The 18,768-nt window shown below is 50.4% G+C and overlaps 1 protein-coding gene across 2 annotated transcripts in view; it reads left to right on the top strand.

Moving 5' to 3' along the window:
- Window positions 1–18,768, top strand: part of LOC119974167 (cation channel sperm-associated protein 2-like) — a 98,805-nt gene that overhangs the window by 31,095 nt on the left and 48,942 nt on the right. For both annotated transcript variants that reach the window (XM_038812875.1, XM_038812874.1), the window contains 3 exons: window positions 7,289–7,462; window positions 8,886–8,954; window positions 10,250–10,422. In XM_038812875.1, the coding sequence (XP_038668803.1) occupies window positions 7,289–7,462; window positions 8,886–8,954; window positions 10,250–10,422 (416 nt within the window). The remainder of the gene's footprint in view (window positions 1–7,288; window positions 7,463–8,885; window positions 8,955–10,249; window positions 10,423–18,768) is intronic.

Below are 18,768 nucleotides of genomic sequence, written 5' to 3' on the forward strand. Positions count from 1 at the left end.
GCTGTTGCTGGCCTCCATGACCCCATCTTTTAGTAGCCGCTGAACCTCTGATTTGATAAAAGTCATGTCTTGGGTACTGTACCGGCGACTCCTGGTGGCGACGGGCTTACAGTCGGGAGTGAGGTTCGCGAGGAGTACAACTTTGAGTGTCGCCAGGCTGCATACCGTGAGTGGGGGCAGGGGTCCGCCGAACTTCAGTGTCAGGCTCCGGTGGCTGCACTAAAAGTCCAGACCGAGCAGCAGGAGGCGCAGAGGTGAGGGAGGATGTAGAGTTTAAAGCGGGTGTATTCAGCGCCTTGAATTGCGAGGTTGTGGTGAATGAGAATTCACACGGTATTATAATCTGTATATATATGCATCAATATTGTAAGTGCAGTTGCACTACCTGACCACCAGGGGGAGTAGCTCCGCCCAGGACTCCTCCCCCTGGAGCTGCTGTATAAAGATCCGTGCCACAGGGTCAGCCAGCCAGTTCACCGAAAGTTCAACGGCTAACAGGCTGGCTCTGTTGTAAGTATATTAAAACCGCTATTCTAATCCTACAAGCACATGTCCGTAGAATTGTTGGTTCCCACAATTTAATATACTTACGAAACAGTCAAAGTAAATTATGGAAGCAGCCCTCAAGCCTGGACGCCTAGAACTCGACCCGCAGGATGCAGAGGCTAAGGAAATTTTTTCCCACTGGCTGAGATGTTTTAAAGCCTACCTGGCAGAAGCCAGCACCGTCGGAACAAGGGAGGAACAAACACTCAGCCTACTTCACGTGAGGGTAAGCCACAGAATCTCCATACAGCTAAATCCGGCCGGTTCTTACACCGCAGCGCTGGTGATATTGGACAAAATGTACGTTAGGCCCATTAACGAGGTTTATGCACGCCACGTGTTTACGACTCGCCGTCAGCGGCCTACAGAAACGCTAGCCGAATTTGTAAGGGAACTGAACAATCTCTCCAATGACTGTAATTATCAAGCCGTTACCGCGGCTGAACATAGGGAGCTTGCTGTGCGGGACGTTTTCGTAGCGGGCCTTAGATCTAACTATGTGCGCCAAAGACTGCTAGAAAAGGGGGCCCAGGACTTAGATACTACTGTGGAGGCTGCTACCACTATGGAAGTTTCCTTCCGCAGCCCCACGTCGTTTCCCGCAGACGGCGCAACCTCATCGTGGACCCCTGACCAACAATTCCCCCAGGCCTGTGCCGCACGGCCCCCCAGCTACCGCGCTGCCAAAGCCAGTTACTCTGCTGCCCCAGCCAGCTACTCAGCTGCTCCAGCCAGCTACTCAGCTGCCCCAGCCTGCCATTTCTGTGGCCAAAGCCAGCACCCGCGGCAGCACTGCCCAGCCCGATCCGCGACCTGCAGCAGCTGCGGGAAGAAAGGCCACTATGCCAGAGTGTGCCTCGCGAAAAGGGCCCCAGTTTTCAACTCCCCAGTAGAGAGAACAAATCACTCCCAGCACCAGCAGGCCCGCGGGGCCCGAAATGCTGCGGCCTACGCCCCGTCTACGCCCCCTCCTGCCACGTGCGATCCATGGGGGCCGCCATCTTAGCAAACCGCCACCATGCGGCCGGCCACGTGCGACTCATGGGGGCCGCCATCTTCCTCGCCGCTCACCACGTGCGATCCACGGGCCTCATCTGCATCTCCATGCTCAGAAAGCTCATCTGAAGACTACGACTTCCCCAGGCACCCATCACGCGGCCCGCAACTCAGCGCAGCGATCCTGCATCAAGCTCGCCAGAACGTACCGGCATCTACTCGACCGGACGCCCAGTCGGAAGACTACGACCTTCCCGGGCACTCATCACGCGGCCCGCAACTCAACGCGGTCACCCTAGATCAATCCCGCCCCAAGCACCTACGAAGTTCGATGGCGGAGGGCCAGATCAACAGGTACAGCACGCCATGCCTCTATGACTCCGGGAGCACCGAGAGCTTTATACACCCAGAGCTGGTAAGACGCTTTTCGCTTCCTATTTATCCTGTGAGCCAAACTATCGCCCTCGCTTCGGGCTCCCACTCAGTCCAAATCCAAGGACACACCGTCGCTACGCTCACAATTCTAGGTGCTAGTTATTCAAAATTTTAACTTTATGTCCTGCCTGACCTCTGCGCGCCACTCTTATTAGGCCTGGATTTCCAGTGCAACCTCAAGAGCCTCACTCTCAGCTTCGGCAGGCCCCTGCCCCCACTCACTATCTGCAGCCTAGCCATGCTGCGCATCGCCCCCCCCTCCTCTCTTCGCCAATCTCACTCCAGATTGCAAGCCAGTAGCTACTCGCAGCAGGCGATACAGCCTACAGGATAGGGTCTTTATCCGATCTGAGGTCCGATGGCTGCTCAGTGACGGGATCATAGAGGCCAGTAATAGTCCCTGGAGAGCTCAGGTGGTGGTCGTCAAGACCGGGGAAAAATTTTGCATGGTCGTCGACTATAGCCAGACCATAAATCGCTTTACGCTCCTAGATGCGTATCCCCTCCCCAGAATTGCAGACATGGTTAATCAGATCACCCAATATCGGCTATTTTCCACGGTGGATCTGAAGTCTGCATACCACCAGCTCCCAATCCGCCCGGAGGACCGCCACTACACGGCGTTCGAGACCGATGGCCGCCTCTTCTATTTCCTCCGGGTTCCCTTCGGCGTCACTAACGGGGTTTCGGTGTTCCAAAGAGCAATGGACCGAATGGTGGACCAGTCCAGCTCTGCGGGCCACGTTTCCGTATCTGGACAATGTTACCATCTGCGGGTATGACCAGCAGGACCACGACGCCAACCTCCACCGTTTTCTCCGGACGGCACAGAAATTAAATCTCACTTATAACAAGGAGAAATGCGTTTTCCGCACAAACAGACTAGCCATCCTCGGCTACGTCGTGGAGAATGGAGTCCTGGGCCCAGACCCGGAACGCATGCTCCCCGTCCCTCATTTCCCCAAGGCCCTCAAACGGTGCTTGGGGTTCTTTTCATACTACGCCCAGTGGGTCCCTCAATATGCGGACAAAGCCCGCCCACTCTTTAAGGCCACACGATTTCCCCAGTCAGCTGAGGCCCGTCAGGCCTTCAGCTGCATCAGGGACGACATCGCCAAGGCGGCCATGCAGGTGGTGGATGAATCCACTCCCTTTCAGGTTGAGAGCGACGCCTCAGAGGTAGCTCTAGCAGCCACTTTAAATCAGGCAGGGAGGTCCGTTGCATTTTTTTCCCGTACCCTATCCTCTTCAGAACTCCGACACTCCTCTGTCGAGAAGGAAGCAAAAGCCATCGTGGAGGCTGTTCGTCACTGGAGGCACTACCTCGCAGGTAGGAGGTTCACCCTCATCACCGACCAACGATCAGTTGCCTTTATGTTTGACAACTCGAAAAGGGGCAAAATAAAAAATGATAAAATCCTTCGGTGGAGGATCGAACTCTCCACCTATAGTTATGATATTAAATATCGACCGGGGAAGCTCAACGAGCCCTCGGATGCCCTATCCCGCGGGACATGCGCCAGCGCTCAGATCAGCCGTCTGAAAGCCATCCACGTGGACCTCTGCCATCCAGGGGTCACCCGGCTCGCCCACTACATCAGAGCCCGAAACCTGCCTTTCTCCACCGAGGAGGTAAAAGCGGTCACCAGGGACTTCCCGATCTGTGCAGAGTGCAAACCGCACTTCTATAGACAAGACAGGGCCCACCTGGTCAAGACTTCTAGGCCCTTTGAACGTCTTGCGATTGATTTCAAAGGGCCACTCTCCTCCACTAACGAGAACATTTATTTCCTCAACATGATCGATGAGTTCTCCCGATTCCCTTTTGCCATTCCATGCCTCGATATGACCTCCCACACAGTCATTAGGGCCCTGCATAGTGTCTTCACCCTGTTTGGTTTCCCCAGCTACGTGCACAGCGACCGGGGTTCGTCCTTTATGAGCAACGAGCTGCGTCAGTAGCTGCTCGACAAGGGCATTGCCTCGAGCAGGACTACCAGCTACAACCCCAGGGGGAACGGGCAGGTGGAGAGGGAGAACGCGACGGTCTGGAAGACCGTCCTACTGACCCTCCGGTCTAGAAAACTCCAAGTCTCCCAATGGCAAGAAGTCCTCCCAGACGCGCTCCACGCAATCAGATCCCTCCTCTGTATAGCGACAAATCAAACCCCTCATGAGTGGCTCTTCATTTTTTCTAGGGGCACTACCTTCTTACTTTAACGGCCACGATCTTACGCCGGTCTTACTTCCGGCGTGGCTGAGGACACCAGGCCCGGTCCTCCTGAGGAAACACGTCAGGGGGCACAAAACTGACCCCCTTGTTGAAAAGGTGCGCCTCCTCCATTCCAACCCGCAGTACGCATTCCTGGAGTTCCCGGATGGTCGCCAGGACACAGTTCAAAGGCTAACAGGCTGGCTCTGTTGTAAGTATATTAAAACCGCTATTCTAATCCTACAAGCACGTGTCCGTAGAATTGTTGGTTCCAACAGAGGTCAGCGACACAATACCCCGTGATTTGTACCGAATGGGACCCTGAGGTGAGGGCGATAGTTTGGGAGGCGGGGTGGGTGCGCAGAGAGCAGCGTCTTACCATGTCTGGATGGATAAAGCTCTCTGTGCTCCCGGAGTCGAATAGGCAGGGAGTGTCGTGGCCGTTAATTTGTACCCGCATCATTGAGTTCCGCAGGTGCTTTGGCCGTGATTGATCGAGCGTGATCGCTCCTAGTTGCGGGTAGTCAGAGTCCTCGGTTAAGTCGGACTCACAAAATGGCCGCCCGGAGTCACAAAATGGCTGCCGCTGTCGGTCGCACGTGTCGGGGTTCGAAGATGGCTGCCGCCAAGATGGCCACTCCCATGACTCGCTGGAAGTAGGCGTGTCTGGCCGCCGCGCGGCCGCGTTGCGGGGCCTGTGAGGCCGTTAGCTTGATTTCTGGGCCTGGTCAGGCTTTTATTTGTGGCCTTTGGGCCCAGCCAGGCGGACTTTAGCGAAGTGCCCCTTCTTCCCGCATTAGTTGCAGATCGCGGAGCGGGCCGGGCAACGTTGATGTGGGTGCTGGCCTCGCCCACAGAAATACCATGGGGAACCCCCGGAGTGAGCGGATCACTGCATGGCGCAGGCCTGTAGCGTGGCCGAGTCTGGAGGGGATCGAGAGGGGTTTGCAAGGTCCGCGGAGTATGTACGGAGGTTACGGTGGGCCGTTTCTCGAGAAGAGGCGAGCGTTACCGTGCCCTGGAGATCCTTTGCCCCGTCTTCTAGGAGCCACTGCCAGCTGTACGAGGACCTGATACCGGACACAAAGGCATTGCGAATATGCAAGTTCATGTGGGCTTCTGCCGTCACTGCTTTATGATTGCAGTTCCTCGCCAGCGCAGTGAGTCTCTCCACGTATTCGTCCAGAGTTTCCCCAGAGCGCTGGCTGCAGGTTGAGTGCAAATGTCTGGCATGTACCTCGTTAATCAGCTTTACGAAGCGTTTCTTCAGTATATCGACCGCAGTTTCGTAGGTCGTAGCGTTATCGATCACGGAGGAGAGTCGGTGGCCCACCCAAGCATGTAGTAATCTTAGCTTGCGAGCGCCATCGACATCAGTCGCTGAGGAGTCAAGATAGTCCTCAAAGCACCGGAGCCAATATTTAAAAATTTCCGGGGCCTCCGGTGACCGAGTGTCCAGGTTGAGTTTCTCCGGCTTTAGAGCGTTGTCCATCTTGATGTGTCTGATGATTAAATTGAGATACCCTCAATTACGACACAGGAGAGAAGATCGGTAATTCAAAGGCTTTAATCATCAGAGAACTGAACAGCTGCCGAGAAGTGTGCTCACCACATGCTGCCGAGTGAGCCTCATCTTATATACCGTTTCCTGGGGACGGAGCCAGAGGCGGAGTCCCCCAGGGTTCCAAGCCCAGTCTTAAAGGGCCAATGTATTAAAGGCAAGGTACAGTTCCAGCAGTTACTGATACCATTCATCACAGGCGGGTCACAGTCGCCCCACTTGACACCCCTAAAATACCAATGCTAATTACTGGCCATTTGAGCACCGCTTCCCACCTGACCCCAATTTTGACGCCAGTGGGAGGAGATAAGGGCCAAGAGGAAAGATCAGCATGTTACCCTGCTCAGGCCCTGGCCAGGAAGGCCCGGGGCCACTTCCATCACAAGCCTCCTTTCCACATCGGCAAACAAGGTCTGCTCTCCAAAACACACACTCACACCCTTCCCCCCATACCCAAATCCCCCATGTCCTTTCCTTCATACCCCAGGTGCACCTTCCTCATCTGGCAAGTCTCCCACCCCTCTTCACCATCCCCCACTCCATTTTACTCTTGCTATCTGGGGTTTCCAACCCTCCTGGATTGGTCTGGAGTCTCCAGCAACTGAAAGTCAATCTCCAGGTCATTGCTGTGGGACATCATGGAGGAAAATCATTGGGACTTTAATAAAGATTTTTTTTTTGTCATTTTCTTTTTAAACAGGTGTATAAATATCGAAAATTAGGCGAGGGGGGGGGGGGGGCAGTTTGCCTGACAGAAAAGCATCTTTCAATTGGACTTTTTGCTTTCCTTTTGCCATAGGGCAATGGCCGATGTCTGGTTTAGCACATGGCTAAATAGCTGGCTTTGAAAGCAGACTAAGGCAGGCCAGCAGCACGGTTCAATTCCCGTACCAGCCTCCCCGAACAGGTGCCGGAATGTGGCGACTAGGGGCTTTTCACAGTAACTTCATTTGAAGCCCACTTGTGACAATAAGCAATTTTCATTTCATTTAGGAAGCCTTATGTCACAAGGGTGGATGTGTTAGCCAACTAATGGCTGGAATGCGACAGCAAGTCATGTGTTGTAACTTTCAGGAAAGTATTTAATCGTTATTGACATCCCGTCGCCTGCCAAGAGACACTTACCTCCAGCCTGATTCCAGGATCTGGACTCTTGGGACTGCTTGTTGTCCCAGCATTTGCCAGCACTTCTGGTGGCACTGCTGAGAATGCACAGCTACAGGCAGCCCAGTCAGGTTGGCAGCCAGCTCTCTGGAGCTGAGCTTTCTCCCATGTGCAGTTTGGAAATCCCACTTCCAGACAATGGACGCTCAATGGGAAACCTCACCACCCATACAAGTCTGCCCTTGTACACTGTCACCACTAAAGCGTTATGGTACATATTTTTCAGGGTACACTTAGCACTTAAAATTATAATTAGAAAGTGAAAAAATTAAAATATTGGAAACACATTTATTGGAAATATATAGAAAAACTCTGAAGAAATAATGGAGTCAATACAAAAAGATTTATAATGATCCTCATTCATTGTTCCTTAGATCCAAAGAAGTTGAACAAGTTGATGATTGAAGATCCCCTGCAGTTGGTGCGTTTTGATTTTAATCCAATTCGAAATGTAAATATCTCCTCAAACCACAGACAGAGAAACTGTCTTCAGAATCGTTATGTCAGGTATCCACCACTCAACATGTGGGCACAATGGATCCTGGAAAGTATCCTTATCAAATCGATAGCCTATAAAGTCTAATTTAATTAACATTGTTTTTCGTTTTTCCAAAGGAAAGTTAATATTGCCTCGCATGATCTATGTGGTATTTCCAGCCAGTAAAATCTCAGCTAGCCACACATGATCTCAAGTTTTCCTACCTTGACATTGCTATCTGACCTAATCACAGGGTATCTATGTGTGAGGGAGAACAAGGCACTGCATTAAATATTCATCCAAAAGACAGTACCTTCATCAGCATAACACTCTGTTATCTGATGTGTCAGCTCAGATTAAGTGTTTAAGTCTCTGGAGTAAGATTTGAACCCTCAGCTTTCTGAGTATTGCAGGATGATATGAGATATGGGACATGTTGGGGTTACAGAGCACTGCTGCAACTACCTCGGACATAGCTAAAGAATGAGAAGTGGAGCACAGGTTAGAATGTTATCATCTTGACACACCCTGGAACATTAGCATACAATTGAATGACTCCGACTCCAATGGTTTGGCATTTCAGCATACGCTTTAGCATTGGAGAGTGAACAGTTATCAGAGCCTCTGTCTGTCTCCCCTGCAATACTTATACTTGATGCGCTGTTGGCGTACATCGTATGCATGGTTGCTAAAAGGCTCAAGGATGAGCATTCTTTCAGCAATCAGGAAATTGCTTTCACTTTATTTTCTGACTGTGACTTTCTCTTTCTACGACCTCTCTGTCCAGGAAGTTCCTGATGGAAAGATGCCCCCTTCCAACCCCCAGATTGAGTGAGGCCATCCTTATGTCAAGGACATTCTGTAGTAGGAGCTTAAAAGCTGCTTCATCAAAGCTGCAGATCACTTCTTTGAGTTGTTTAGCATCCAATCTGCTTGCCCAATAATAGCTTTAAGAGTGGCCAGACGCCCCTTAAGAGCTGTTGACATTCGTTAGCCTGTCCATTGATCCCAATGCATCTAGTACATCATCCAATGTGTCCCCAGGATACTGCGATATTATGTTAATTAACTATTACACAATAGCAAATGGTCAAAGTGAAACAGTGCTGCCAACACTGCAACACAATCGCAAAGCCACACCCGTACTGGGAATGCTTCCAAAATAAATTTTTGTTTCACTTTCTCAATGCGTTAGACATTTTATTTAGAAAAATGCAGTACTTTGAACATGTTTCTTGAATAAGGTTTTCGTGAATGATAATATAGCAAAATGTAACCCCTGCAAGAAGTCAGCAGTGAAAAGCGAGGTTGATATTTACCACTGAATACTAAGGTTAGAGTACATTTGTCTTTTTACTTCTTCAACCCCATTATTTAAAGGTTTCCTTAAATATTTGTTTCCTACGTCTGATTTTGATGTTTTGAATGGAATTCAATTGATTAATGGGCTTGACAAAAATATGCTGTATATTTTCCTGAACAGAATAAAACAGGTTCATTTTTCCGAAACCTTATTCTTTATCTCATTATCCTCAATACTATTGTATTTGGTGTCTTAGTAGGTAAGAGAAAGCAATTTCCCCTCCTTCAATGTAAACTAGATTTAGAACAGGTGCCTGTGCTTGGAGCAAGGATGCTGTCATGAGGTCTTGTACTTGTTTATCTGCGGAATAAGGTGTTGGTTATGACAAGGCCATGTTCTAGGCATTCTTGTTCTTGGTGTTGGAATACCCTACCCCCTCTCTGCTGATTACATCTCCCCGGAAGTCTGCGTCCTTCCAACTTTGGTGTTGAAATCACCAAAGAGGATCAGCTTGTTGCTCTTTGAGTCTCAGGCCAAGGATTGTTCAAGGATGGGGTAAAATTCTTCTTTGGACTCATCTGTAGCTTCCAGTGTCAGAATCCCTACAGTGCAGAAGGAGGCCATTCAGCCCATTGTGTCTGCACCGACCCTCTGAAAGAGAACCCTAGCGAGGCCCAATCCCCAGCCCTATCCCCATAACCCACCTAACCTTTGGACTTAGGGGCAATTTATCATGGCCAATCCACCTAAACTGTGGACTGTGAGAGGAAGGCAGAGCACCTAGAGAAAACCCACACAGACACGGGGTGAACATGCAAACTCCATACAGACAGCCTCACAAGGCCGGAATTGGACCTGGGTCCCTGGTGCTGTGAGGCAGCAGTGCTAACCACTGTGCCACCATGCTGCCCTATTGGGGCATACCCGCTGACGACTGATGTCACAGTTACATTTTTTTTAAAAATAATTTTTAAAAATAAATTTAGAGTACCCATTTAATTTTTTCCAATTAAGGGGCAATATAGCGTGGCCAATCCACCTAGCCTGCGTATCTTTGGGTTGTGGGGGCGAAACACACGCAAGCATTGGGAGAACATGCAAACTCCATGCGGACACTGACCCAGAGCCGGGATTGAACCTGGGACCTCGGGCCGTGAGGCAGCAGTGCTAACCACTGCACCACCGTGCTGCCCGACAGTTACCTTATTAACTTCATCATGATCATTTAATTTATTCATTAACCCATTATTCTACTGCTTATCTTTGGACCATACTAATTTGGTGGTTTTTCAATGTATCTATTGTTATATTTTAACAGCAGGCCGCATCCTTCCAATGGTACTTATCATTTTGGGAGATTTGAAAATCTCAGCTTTGCGTTAAACGCTTAGAACAAGTAACGACAATAGAAATTTCTGGAAACTTTGAAAGTCTGGTTTACTAAATAAATAAGACATTAGAATTTTGTGACATTTTAGTCAGAGCGTAGGCAGGCAGCCATTTTGTTCACTTTGGTAACTTTTTGTAATGCTATTATATTTGACGCTTTCCCAGATGTCTCCGACAAACCAGGACCAAAGTTTCATGCCATAACGACTATGTTAGTGATCATCGAATGGTGCATTCTTTCAGTTTTGGCATGTGAAATCATACTCAGGTGGCTGTATGATTTTGTAAATTTTTGGAAAAGTGGCTGGAACGTGTTTGATTTGATTGTACTGATTACGGTAAGATTTCATCATCTAGTGAATTCCATTAGAATTCTTTAAATCCCCTTCCTCTCACACTCAAATAGAAGCTTCTTTTATTTCCATTCTTGCGACGCCCTGTGTTGCTCTCAGAAATAATATTGCCAATATGGCCCTCTCAGCCTGAACCAGTCCCCTGTCAGTGCTCGTGTCAGGACCTCCTCTCTTGATGTCTGTGGTGACTGCTCTGTGCCAAGATTGCTTACACAGTGCTTACAAGTATTAGCAACATTATCTTCTCATGCCCATTGACTTGATATGGAGATAGATAGATGGATAGATAAAGAGGTAAATAGATCAACCCGCCCAACCATCCCATTCTATACTTCCAGTCGAGAACCGTATTTCTAGGTTGCAAGGCCCAAGCTTCTTCAGCCTTCCTTGATTTTTCACACAACCTTGTGGTCATTCCTTGCACGGCTTCCAGTACTTGAATATCTTCCTTGTGCCTCAGTGATCAGATGGGAATGTAATTTTCAAAGTGCACTCAAACCATTGTAGAATTTTGTCAGTTTCAGCTGCTTTGGCTAAGCCTTTCACAATAGAACATAGAACAGTACAGCACAGAACAGGCCCTTCGGCCCTCGATGTTGTGCCGAGCAATGATCACCCTACTCAAACCTACATATCCACCCTATACCCGTAACCCAACAACCCCCCCCCCCCCTTTAACCTTACCTTTTAGGACACTACGGGAAATTTAGCATGGCCAATCCACCTAACCCGCACATCTTTGGACTGTGGGAGGAAACCGGAACACCCGGAGGAAACCCACGCAGACACGGGGAGGACGTGCAGACTCCGCACAGACAGTGACCTAGCCGGGAATCGAACCTGGGACCCTGGAGCTGTGAAGCATTTCACGGTAGCATGGTGGGGGCCTCACGGTAGCATGGTGGTTAGCATCAATGCTTCACAGCTCCAGGGTCCCAGGTTCGATTCCCTCCAGGGTATGACCATCCAGAGATCAGATGTTGATGATGATGTAGTTGAGGGGACAAATACAAACTCTAAAATTAAGGACCATGAGAGAAATTATTCGGCTATGGCCACCAAACAATGGGAAGAAGATTGGAAGAAGGAAGAAGATGCAGGGTAGCATGGTGGTTAGCATAAATGCTTCACAGCTCCAGGGTCCCAGGTTCGATTCCCGGCTGGGTCACTGTCTGTGTGGAGTCTGCACGTCCTCCCCGTGTGTGCGTGGGTTTCCTCCGGGTGCTCCGGTTTCCTCCCACAGTCCAAAGATGTGCGGGTTAGGTGGATTGGCCATGCTAAATTGCCCGTAGTGTAAGGTTAATGGGGGGATTGTTGGGTTACGGGTATACGGGTTACGTGGGTTTAAGTAGGGTGATCATTGCTCGGCACAACATCGAGGGCCGAAGGGCCTGTTCTGTGCTGTACTGTTCTATGTACTGTTCTATGTTCTATGCTAACCACCATGCTACCGTGCTGCCCCAACCTCCAATGTAGTGGCTTTGTTGTTAACTGCTCTGCATTGGTCGAACATGTCAAGTGTTGTGGCTTCTAAAGTGTCTTTTGACTTTATCCTTAGCTATTTTGTTTGTGGAGTCCACATCATTTATGTGCTTCTTTCCAAGGGGAGAACTTTACATTTCTCTCCATGACATTTGATCTTCTATTTGTCTGCCCACTGGCATATTTTATCGAAGTCTTGTGCCACAGTGGTTAGTTTCCCTGCTTCTGAGCCAGATGCTCCAGTTTCAAATCTTACTTATGGATTTGAAGGATAAGGAAGGTGCAATCATAACACGGCCAAACAGATTGAGTATCAAACTGCAAATCCTTCCAACACATGGCAATGGCAGGTGGTAAGAGCTGGTGTGCTTCCCGATCAGCTGTGTGATGGAAAGGAAGTTGGAATCTTCACCATCACTATTTATTGTTCCAGACTACAAGATGCATGTAAAAGTGCATGTTGCCATAACAACTCAGACTCCCTGGGTGAACTGCAACACGCCACCAGCGCATGTTGTATCCATCACATTCTGGAAACTCTAAACTGCCTCTTCCAATTTTACTGAACCGGCTTTTTTGACCACTTTGCATTGGGTTTCTGAAGCTTGGTCATGTATAATAATTTGCAACGGTTAGTGCTCCAAGCCATGGGCACTCTCCTCGATAACTAACCTCACACTGACATTATGCCAATGGTAACTTCTATTTGCTCTCCAGCCTTTGGCCAAATTCTTATCTATTCTCAGGGACCCCATTCCTTTAAATTAAACTATGCATGAACATATTTGGAAATTGCGGTACTCTATAGAGATGTTGGGTGGATTCTCCGACCCCCCCACCGGGTTGGAAAATCGCCGGGGGTCGGCGTGAATCCCGCCCAAGCTGGCTGCTGTATTCTCCGGTGACGGAGTTTTGGTGGGGGAGGGAATCGCGCCGTGCCGGTCGGCGGCCGCTGGCAGCGGCCCCCCTCCAGTGATTCTCCATCCCGCGATGGAACGAGTGGCCGCCCGTTTTCGGCGGGTCCCGCCGGCGTAAATCACAACAGGTCCTTACTGGCGGGACCAGGCTCCACGGGCGGCCTTCGGGAGGGGCGCGGGGGGATCTGGCCCCCACCAGTGGCCTAGCAGCGATTCGGGCCCACCGATCCGCAGGCCGGACTGTTCCGTGGAGGCATGGCCGGTGCGGAGAACCCCCCTGCGCATGCACTGGGATGATGCCAGCACATGCTGGCGCTCCCGCGCATGCGCCAACTCGCGCTGGCCGGCGGAGGCCCTTCGGCGAGGCGCCAACCCCTTCTGCGCTGGCTGGCGCAGCATCAAACACTCCGGCGCCGGCCTAGCCCCTGAAGGTGCGGAGGATTCCTTGGTGCCGGAGTGGCCCACCCCCCCAGTTCGCGGGAAGTCCTGCCCGTTGTCTACCCCACAGTCCGTTTTGTTTTTTCAGTCCTTAAAAAGTATGGAGATTTGTCAGACGGACTCTTCGCACCATAAATCTATGTGGGATACAATTGATAATCATAGAATCATAGAATTTACAGTGCAGAAGGAAACTATTCGGCCCATCGAGTCTGCACCGGCCCTTGGAAAGAGCACTCTATCTAAGCCCATACCTCCACCCCATCCCAAAACCTCCACCCTACCCTGTAACCCCACCTATCCTTTTTTGGACACTAAGGGCAATTTAGCATGGCCAATCCACCTAACCTGCACATCTTTGGACTGTGGGAGGAAACCGGAGCACCCGGAGGAAACCCACGCAGACACGGGGAGAATGTGCAGACTCTGCACAGACAGTGACACAAGCCGGGAATCGAACCTGGGACCCTGGAGCCGTGAAGCAACTGTGCTAACCACTATGTTACCCTGCTGCCCACATGATAAGCCCTCAAGTTTACTCTTGACAACGTCACATCGAATGAAATCAAGATCAGTGGATCAGTAGTTTCCAGTGTCTGTTTTGTCCCTCTTTTTGAATATGGGCGTTATATCCAATCTGTGTCCAATTTACTGATACCTCATCCATGTCTAGTAAGTAACTCCTTAGGCTTATGAGATTCTTACATATCTTCTCTTTCTTCTCTCTTAGTATCCTAGGATAAATATCATCCAAGGATGCTTATGTATATTGAGGCTTTTTAAACTGTTTTATGACTTCCATAGAATCATCATAGAATTTACAGTGCAGAAGGAGGCCATTCTGCCCATCGGGTCTGCACCGGCCCTTGCAAAAAGCATCCTATTTAAGCTCACACCTTCACCCTATCCCGGTAAACCCAGAAACCCCACCTAATCTTTTGGACTATCATGGCCAATCCACATAACCCGCACATCTTTGGACTGCGGGAGGAAACTGGAGGAGCAGGAGGAAAACCACGCACACATGGGGAGAACGTGCAGACTCCACTCAGACAGTCACCTGAGGCAGGAATTGAACCTGCGACCCTGGAGCTGTGCTGCCTCCTTGCGTGTATCATCTTACTTGTATCATCAAAGTTGTTCATTTTGTTCAGGTTACCTCTGTTTCGGGCAGCTTATGCTCATTAGAACATAGAACATAGAACAGTACAGCACAGAACAGGCCCTTCGGCCCTCAATGTTGTGCCGAGCCATGATCACCCTACTCAAACCCACGTATCCACCCTATACCCGTAACCCAACAACCCCCCCCTTAACCTTACTTTTATTAGGACACTACGGGCAATTTAGCATGGCCAATCCACCTAACCCGCACATCTTTGGACTGTGGGAGGAAACCGGAGCACCCGGAGGAAACCCACGCACACAGGGGGAGGACGTGCAGACTCCGCACAGACAGTGACCCAGCCGGGAATCGAATCTGGGACCCTGGAGCTGTGAAGCATTTATGCTAACCACCATGCTACCCTGCTGCCCAAATTAGGAAGCACTAATTCATAATAATTACTGTTTTATATTCATACTCCATTTCAACCCTGTTTCCATCTTTATGGTTTTCATATCTTAAAATAGTTTAATAAAAGCAAAATACGGTGGATGCTAGAAATCTGAAATAAAAACTAAAAACGCTGGACAAGCTCAGCAGGTCTGGCAGCATCCCCGGAGAAAGAAACAGAGTTACAATATCGAGTCTGTATGACACGTCGACAGAACTTCTGCAGAAGGGTCATATGGACTCAAAACATTTACTGTGTTTTTCTTTCCGCAGATGCTGCCAGACCTGTGACTTTATCCAGCATTTTCAGTTTGAATAGTTTAATCTTGTTTAAATTTTTCTGCCATGATTCTTTTGAAGTTCCTAGGCGCGAGTGTTCGCGCCGTCGCGTTTCACAATGGCTCGAAACGGGTGCGGGCAGTACCGATTGGGGGCCAGCACGGCACTGGAGCGGTTCATGCCGCTCCAGCCTTACTTACTGGCGAGCAATGGGGGCGGCGCCAACCTGCGCATGCGCGGGGGCCTCACTAAACGCTCTGTCCCCGACGCAACATGGCACCAGGGTTCTGGGGCTGGATGCGCAACAAAGTAGGCCCGGGGGGGGAGAGGCCGGCCCGCCGATTGGTGGGCCCCTAATCGTGGGCCAGACCCCATTGGTGCCCCCCCCCCCCCAACCGGGGACGGAGCCCTTCTCTACCTCCCAAAGGCTGCCCCCCGACCCTTCACGCAGAGTTCCCGCCGGCAGCGACCAGGTGTGGACGGCGCCGGCGGGACTCTGCCTTTTCCGCGTGGCAGCTCGGCCCATCGGGCTGGAGAATCGGCAGCCCTGTCGTGGACAGCAGCCCGTGACCGGCGCTGTGCAAACACGCCAGTGCAAATGGCGCCGATTCCCCGACCTCGGAGAATCGTGCGCCGGTGTCGGGGCGGCGTGGTGCAGTTGCGGCGATTCTCCGGCTCGGCGCGGGGCACGGAGAATCGTGCCCCCTCTTTTTTATTTCATTTCATTTGTGAGATGTAGGCATCATTGTCAAGGCCGGCATCTTTTGTACATGCACTATTGTGATTGAGAAGGTGCTACAGTAGTCCCCCGTTATACCGCGCTCCGCAATACCACGGTTCGTGATATACGGCGGGGGGGCTTATGGACCCCAACTGTCAGCTTCCCTCTCCGGATCAAAGTGAGCCGGCCGCTGAAATTGACACTGCCGGCTGCTCTCTCCCTCCAATCAGCCGGTAGTGTCAATTTCAGCGGCCGGCTCACTTTGATCCGGAGAGGGAAGCTGCTCTCTCACTGAAACAATCAGCCGGCCGCTGAAATTGACACTGCCGGCTGCTCTCTCCCTCCAATCCAACTTTTAAGTTGTTAAAAATGCAGCAGTGCTTGTTTTAATTAGATCCACGATGGGGGTTTTAAATTTATTTAAAAATCTATGCATGCGCTTCCCATTGTGAGTCTACGGGGGTCTGACCTCTCCCCCCACCCCCGTAGACTCACAATGGGAAGCGCATGCATAGATTTTAAAATAAATTTAAAACCCCCATCGTGGATATCCGCGGCTCGGATGCAACGCGGGTGGCTGTCTTGGACCCCAACACCCGCGTTATAAAGGGGGACTACTGTAGTGAGCTGCCTTCTTGAACTGATGCAGTCCGTGTGGTGTAGATATCTAAAGTGCTTCCAGGGAGAGAGTTCCAGGAATTTGACACAGCATTAATGAAGGAATGACAATATATTGCCGAGTCAGGATCGTGTGTCATTTGGAAGGAAGCTTGCAGGTGGTGATATTTCCATGCCTGAGGCCTTTGTGCTTAAGTGGTAGAGATTGTGGGTTTGGAGGTTGTTATTGAAGAATTCTTGATGGTTTTGCACTTTGTCTGCTGTCATGAATTTTCCCAGCAACAGCTGTAAAACAAGTTTAACAATACCTCATAGGATACGAGATGTCCAAATTTGCCTCGAGACAAGAGTTGACAGTATTCCAATGATTTCCGTCTCCCCAGCAACGGGGACAGTTTAAATATCAATCAAATGTGGATTGCTTATGGGGAGAAATAGCTTTTAGGCATTTGGGAAGATCAACAAGGTATACATATGTTAATGTAAAGTGCAGACAGCTGAATATACAGAAGGCATAATCAAAGAGAAGCAAAGGTATAATTAGTCAGATGATCAGAGACCAAGCAGGCATTATCATCTAACAGGCTCAGAAAGCAGACAAGCTAACTTTCCAGCTCACATTCTAGAAGCCAGTTTACATCAAACAAGTCTCTAAGTCACAGAGCGAAGGCAGTGTTGCTAATTGTGCTAAGTGTGCTTTACACTTAATTACTCTGTTTTATAACCATTGCTCTAGAGTCGCCAGGTATCTTTATGATACCACCACAAGGTTCAAGTTCAAGTGCTGATCAATAACTCAATACACCAGTTAGTAAGGTTCAAATCAAAACACATTTATTATATACAGAGTCAATCGCTACTCATGCATAAAATATTACTCACTAGACTATTTCTTTTTTTTTTTTTAAATAATTTTTATTGAATTTTTCAAAATACAAACATTTTAACCCCCCCTACATTTACATTTAAATTATAACAACACAAAGTCAAACCCCCCTACTTAACAAGAAAGAGAAAAAGAATCCCCCCCCCCCCCCCCTACCCGCGCATCCCCCCCCCTCCCCCCCCGCCGGCGAACCGACAGTCAGACCAACTTATCATTTCTAGCAGCGTCCTCGGGCAGGCCTTGCCCGTGCCACCGCCGCTACCGTACTTCCTTCGTCGTTTTCCCCCCTCCCCCCCCCCCCCCCTCCCCCCCTCCCGCCCTCCCCTCCCCTCCCGGGTTGCTGCTGTCATGGCCTCAGTTTCTATCTCTGATCCAAGAGGTCTAGGAAGGGTTGCCATCGCCTGGAAAACCCCTGCACCGACCCTCTCAGGGCGAATTTGATCCTTTCCAATTGGATAAAGTTTGCCATGTCGTTTAACCAGGTGTTAACACTCGGAGGCCTTTCGTCCTCCACTGAATCAGGATCCTCCTCCGAGCCACCAAGGACGCAAAGGCTAATATTCCAGCCTCCCTCGCCTCCTGTACCCCCGGTTCCACCCCAACCCCGAAGATCGCAAGTCCCCATCCTGGCTTGACCCTGGACCCCACCACTCTCGACACCGTCCCTGCCACCCCCTTCCAGAACTCCTCCAGTGCCGGACATGCCCAAAACATATGTGCATGATTCGCAGGGCTTCCCGAACATCTAATACACCTGTCTTCACCCCCGAAAAACCGACTCATCCTTGTCCCCGTCATGTGGGCTCTATGCAGTACCTTAAATTGAATGAGACTTAGTCGCGCACATGACGACGACGAGTTAACCCTCTCCAGGGCGTCTGCCCATGTCCCGTCCTCTATCTGTTCCCCCAGCTCTAACTCCCACTTATCTTTCAGCTCCTCTACTGGTACCTCCTCCACCTCCTGCATAATCTTATAGATGTCCGAGATCTTCCCCTCCCCGACCCAGACCCCTGATAGCACCCTATCACTCACCCCCCTGTCGGGGAGCGCGGGGAACCCCGCTACCTGTCGTCTGGCAAATGCCTTCACTTGGAGGTACCTGAACGTGTTCCCCGGGGGGAGCCCAAATTTCTCCTCCAGCTCTCCCAGGCTCGCAAACCTCCCCTCTATAAACAAGTCCCTCAGTTGTCTAATACCCGCCCTCTGCCAGCTCTGGAATCCCCCTCCTGTGTTTCCCGGCGCAAATCTGTGGTTCCCTCTTAGTGGTGCCCCTATCAGACCTCCCACTTCCCCCCTGTGTCGCCTCCACTGCCCCCAGATCTTGAGGGTGGCCGCCACCACCGGGCTCGTGGTATACCTCGTGGGAGGGAGCGGCCATGGTGCCGTTACCAGTGCCCCTAAGCTTATGTTGCCGCAGGACGCCCTCTCCATG

This window comes from Scyliorhinus canicula, chromosome 12 (genome assembly GCF_902713615.1).
Source record: "Scyliorhinus canicula chromosome 12, sScyCan1.1, whole genome shotgun sequence".
NCBI classification, from domain to species: domain Eukaryota; kingdom Metazoa; phylum Chordata; class Chondrichthyes; order Carcharhiniformes; family Scyliorhinidae; genus Scyliorhinus; species Scyliorhinus canicula.